Genomic DNA, 6000 nt, shown 5'->3' on the forward strand with positions numbered 1-6000 from the left:
AAAACGAAAGAACCAATTCAGTGTAAAAAGGAATACTTGATTACTTTATTGTATAAGAACAATAAAAGCTAAATTTACTGTTATATTACTCAGTACTGAAAGCTGCAAGAGGCTATCTTTCAGTTCATTCTTCATTAATTATACTATATGGTGGTGATATTAGTATGAGTTTTATGGAAGGCTTTCAGGTTGACATCTCTGAGCTTGTATTTTGGCTCACGTGAATGTCTTTACCATATTTTCCTTATGATTGTTGAAGGGTGAATGAAGTGTGGAAGGCAAAATGGACTAATCAGTCACTGTGATTCCTCTATGAAAACTCCCATGATAAACTCTTTTTTGAAATGGCCTTAGTTCATTCATCACAGATTATAACTGTTGAAAATAGTTGTGCTTAATAAAAAACACACAAAAATACTTTTACTTATCAATCTTCATAAAGACTAACCCTTAACAATTTGCCTTTTATGCTAGATTACTGGAGTTTTATTATCAAATTAATTTGGAGGCATTTCACTATTTATAGTTCTTTAGCTAGTAGCCAGATAATTAGGAATTAGTTTGAACCTTAAAATTTAGGTAAAAGGTATTATGTGATATCTTAAAGACGATAATTCTAACAGAACCATTTCATTTACATGGTCCTTGTTGCACGTGTATAATAAAAGCATGGTACAGAAATAGATTTACTTACGTACATTTGAATTTAGCTCAGTTTTGCAATAAGTAGGTAGATGAAGTATGTTCAGTTAAATATTATGTTGGTATTTGATAAAATAAATTATTCCCACATTGCAATCTTTATTTCTTGGATGGTGATGATGCTGATTTGTTCTAGGACTGAATAAGTTTGCTAGGGCTGCCATAGCAAAGTACCAGACTACGTGGCTTAAACAACAGAAATTTGTTTTTTCACAGTTCTGGAGTCTAGTGTCCAAGATCAAGGTGTTGGCAGAGTTGGTTTCTTTTGAGGTCATTTCTCCTTGGCTTGTTGATGGCTGTTTTCTCCTTGTGTTTTTGCATGGTCTTCCTTGTGTATCTATGTTCTAATCTCCTTTTCTTATAAGTACATCAATAGTCATATAGGATTAGGGCCTATCTTCATGACCTCATTTTACCTTAATTACCTCTTTAAAGACCTGTCTTCAAATACAGTCACCTTCTGAGATAGTGAGACTTCGGCATATGACACAGATCTGTCCATAACAAGGGCATAGAGTGAATTCAGTGCAAACTGAAATTTTGGGTAACCAATATATGTTTAAAATGTGGAGCAGTTTATGTAAGCAGTTAAGTTAAAATGTGGAGCAGTTTTAATTGTTTGCTTTACAAATTAGGTGTTCAGAATATTTTTTATTTCCCCTTTACCTAGTTTAATTGTACAGATGTGGGAAAGGGCAATTAAAGACTGATTGTGATATCAGTTCTGAGCACTTGATGTTTTTTAACTTGGTGGTGTTGGTATGGTCATCCGGGAGTTAGGGCATCCTGTTTAAGGGTTGGTTGAGTTTTCTGGGCTATTCCCTGGGAATCCAGAGGTGGATCCTGGCTCAGTGCTCTGGGGGCAGTGCTCCAGGTTAGTACTTTGGTGAAGCTAGGTGGGATTCTTTGCAGACCACTATTTCATGAAATATCTTTATGAGGTTTTAAAAATAGACACAGGCTTTTTTAGTTAAATGTGGAAAGAACTGAAGTATCCAGGAAGTGTTCTTCGGTGTCAAACCAGGTTAAAAGTGCCCCAGATCCAGAAAGTCCTATAAAGACTATTTGACAGTGTATTTCTGTTTGGTCCCGTAGCTTCATACTTGCCACATTATAGGTGCTCAGTAAATAATTGTAGGATGAATGAGTAGATTGCAATTAAAGCAAGAGGAACAAATAAGTCATAGCTGCAGTGCTCTTTTCAAAAGCTCATATTCACATTGTCAGAATAGTTTTGTCTTCTCTGCCCTGGCAGGCTTTTGTTTTTTATTTATTTTTTTGCCAGCAAATACAGTATACATGTTAATTTAACTATATACAGATAAGAAACAGCCATTTGGACCCCCTTATTTTTAAATGTCTCACAGGTAAGTTTGGAAACAATAGACCAATAGTTCAGCCGGGATATATAGAAACTTCTCCCTATAAGATTTTTTAGATGGGTACGGGTTATTTTTTAGGGAGTCTACTTGGCCTGCCACCAGTAGGTGCAATTAAGTGGCTGCGTATGCTTTTGCTTGGCCATCTTAGTAGTCTGCCTGTGGCGCTATGTTTGGACCTGTTGGTGTTAAAAAATTTTATGTTTCTTATAGCCAAATTGCAATTAACTTTAGATAAAATTTCCAGGATATTGGGAAAATATAGGAAAAAACAGAGAACCAAGCTGTCAACATCTATAATTCTCTTTTTGAAAAATTTTACCTATTATGCGTTCACATTTGTTGTTTGATTAGTGTTACTTTGTGCTTCTAAGGAATTGAATAATGAACAGCTTTTGGGAACAAATGTCTGTATTTTGCAGAATTCTACTTCTCAGTATTCATATTTATGCTGTAATTACCTTATTGGTCTGCTGCAAGCTTTTAGGTATAGTATATACTTAAGATCTCTTTTTTCTTAGTTTAACTTATTTAATGGGTGAAGAATTTTAGATGTGGCATGAGAGGATAAAATTTGGATCCTATATTTTGAGAACAGTACTGCCAACTTGTTAACACTGTTTGGATTTTTAAAATTCAAAAAAAATTCCTTAAACTAGAGATAAAAAATTGAATTAGATGCTATAATTGTTAGATATAAGTAACTGCTTTTTGGCCTTCGGTCATCTATCTTATTTTTCTCATTTATATCTGAATTTGTGCAGTTTTCAGAGTGTTTTCATTGTTTTAATATTAGTGGGTTTCTGAGTCTCATGACAACTAAAATGGAGTTTCATTAATTGAAAACACCTGTTAAATTTAAAAATATGTCTATGAATGAAACTTCTAAGGATGTCCAAAGTAATGCAGTGGAATGTGACTGAGTTGAAATCAGCCATACGAATCAGACCTTTGTGGTATATTTGTGTCTTGATTTAGGTTGGTTGAAGACTTTCAATGACTACTTTAGAGACAAGACTCAGTATATTTTTAATAACATGGTCCTAAAGCTGAAAGAAGACTCACGGAGGAAGTTTATTTGGTCTGAGATCTCTTACCTTTCAAAGTGGTGGGATATTATAGATATTCAGAAGAAGGATGCTGTTAAAAGGTTTGTTTTAAAACTTTTTTGGAATTTGGTAGTATTAGAAATTAATTGTACAATGAACTAAGTATTGAATTTTTAGATGGTGAAAATTCTTAGCTTTATATCTGAAACCCAAAATATTTCTTCACATACCATTTTCATTGGTTTTGGTTCGTCTCTGAAAAAGCCATTTGAAACTTTTGCATTTAAATCCTGTGTTCCACTGGGCGCTCACTGCTGTAATCCCAGCACTTTGGGAGGCTGAGATGGGCGGATCACCTGAGGGCAAGAGTTCAAGACCACCCTGGCCAATGTGGTGAAACCCTGTCTCTACTGAAAATACAAACAAATTAGCCAGGTATGGTGGCTCATGCCTGTAATTCCAGCTACTCAGGAGGCTCAGGCATGAGAATTGCTTGGACCCAGGAGGCAGAGGGTTGTAGTGAGCCAAGATAGTGCCATTGCACTCCAGCCTGGGTGACAGTGCGAGACTCTGCCTTGGAGGAAAAAAATCTTATGTTCCAACTTTGTCCCACAAATGGAATTACTAGGTCAAAGTGACTTAATAGTTTAAAAGTTTTTTTTTAAGCATATAATTAAAGTGACTCCTGTAGAAGTTTGTTTCAGTGTATTTTTCAGTCTTCCATATAGAAATTATCAATTTATTTGCTTTTTGGTCAGCAATATAATTTTTGAAACTGTTGGCCAGTTTGATGGTTGAAAAATTCCATTTTAATTTTTATTTTTGATTGGTAACAATGTTGCATATTTTCTCATACAGGTGAAGGTTTTTGTGACTTGCCTATTATACTTTTTCTTACTGATTTTTAGGAGTATTTATATATATTCCTTAACTCATATTTTTCCTCAAATTTTTATTTTCGTGTTTTAGTGTTTGATATACAAAATTTTAAGACATTTATCTTCTCAAATCTGTTATTCTGTTTTCTTCAGATACTGCTTTTGCTGTCATGTTTTAAAAAGTTTTCTCCAATCTAGAGGTCAAATAAATAGTGCTTTTTTTCTTCCTAATTTCATTTTTTACCATTCAGTTTTTAAAAAACTGATTTTTAAAAAAATATGTTACAATGGGAGGTTTTCTGATCTCCATGTTAGGAATTATCTTATAATGAATTGTTTTCTTTAATTTATTTAATGTCACTTATACAGCGCTTACTGTATTAGTCCCTGTTCTAAGCACTTTACAAATTGTAGATAATAATCTTCTAAACAATTCTGTGAAACAGGTACAATTGTTATCCTTGTTTTACACATCAGGACACTGACTTGTCCAGGGTCACAGGGCAGCCTGGTATTCCATGTGGTCCAGACTGTCCAGCTCCAGAGACTGTCTCCTTTGCACACTGCACCATCCTGCCTCCCCAAGGTTGAATTAGTCCATCCTTTTCTAGTGATTTGAAGTGCAATTTTTATTATATTTAAGTATGCATTAGTTCCTGGGCATTTGGATCTGTTTCATGGACTTTCCTGTTAGACTGTAATTGTTGTGCCTTTGTGATATATTTCATTAATTGACAGTAAGTTCCCTCTCGTCTTTTTGTTTTTAATATTTTTAGTTATTATGGATACATAATAGTTGTACACATTTATGGGGTACATCTGGTATTTTAATATAAGCATATAACGTATAATCAAATCAGGGTCATTGGGATATCTATCACCTCAAACATTTATCATTTTCTTGTGTTAGGAACATTGGAATTCTTTTAGTTATTTTGAAATATATGATACATTATTCTTAACTATATTAAAAAGTTCTTTCAATGAGTGAGCATTTAATTTTCCCAAAGTGCTTTAGAATTAATTTGTTAAATTCTTTATACTCCATCAAAAAAGTAATCTCTTTGGATTTTGATGAAAATTGATGTAAACATTTAAAGATAATTTGGGGAGTATTGAATTTTTATAATTTCCATTGGAGTTTTTTTTTTTTTCCCTCCTGATAGGAGGCTTAAAATGCTTACAGGTTTGGCCAGGGAGGTACTTTAAATGAAGGGTATATTTTCTGTGAGTACTGGGATTAATTAACTACCTCATCCAAAGGGGCTAGCCACATCACTCTAGCCATGTGCTGCCACTGGAACCAGAGTTGTCAGGATATCCCTCCAGTCACTCAAGACAAGCTAGAATTCCAAAATATTATGTAAAATACCTAGAATTTTTACATTGAAATGTTAGCTATTAATTTAGATTAATATACCAGGACATGCACACATGTGCATGCATACACACACACACACACACACACACACACATATATACACATACACACGTAGACACACACAGTGCCAAACAGATCACATCAACATTTCTGAATCTGTAGTTTAGATCTTAAGTTTTTTGCCAAGTGCAGGGGCTAATGGCTATAATCTCAGTGACTTGGGAGGTTGAGGTGGGAGGATCCCTTGAGCCCAAGAATTGGAGGCTACCATGAGCTGTGATCATGCCCCTGCACTCCAGCCTGGGTGACTGGGCAAGACCTCAACTCTAAAAAAAAATTTTTTTTTTAGGTCTTTAGGTCTTCCATTACTTCTTGAGTGTGAATAATATTTCATATTTTCTAAGAAAATAATTTTATACTCTACTCAGATTGTTTCTGATTTTAAGAATTTATCCCATCTGTAGTTATTTTTGCTTTTTTGTTGCTTCTTTTGGGAATCTGATTTTTTTTCTTCATTTTGATTTACTTAATTTTGTTGGTTTTTGCCCACCTTACCCTCCTAGAACCTATTTATATTTTACCAGTCTTTTTTTTTTTTTTTTTTTTTTTTT

The 6000-nt window shown here is 34.0% G+C and overlaps 1 protein-coding gene across 3 annotated transcripts in view; it reads left to right on the top strand.

Moving 5' to 3' along the window:
- Positions 1-6000, top strand: part of MAN2A1 (mannosidase alpha class 2A member 1) — a 173311-nt gene that overhangs the window by 37143 nt on the left and 130168 nt on the right. For all 3 annotated transcript variants that reach the window (XM_023212261.2, XM_023212260.2, XM_023212262.1), the window contains one exon: positions 3060-3231. In XM_023212261.2, the coding sequence (XP_023068029.1) occupies positions 3060-3231 (172 nt within the window). The remainder of the gene's footprint in view (positions 1-3059; positions 3232-6000) is intronic.

Source organism: Piliocolobus tephrosceles, chromosome 4 (assembly GCF_002776525.5).
Source record: "Piliocolobus tephrosceles isolate RC106 chromosome 4, ASM277652v3, whole genome shotgun sequence".
Taxonomy (NCBI): Eukaryota; Metazoa; Chordata; class Mammalia; order Primates; family Cercopithecidae; genus Piliocolobus; species Piliocolobus tephrosceles.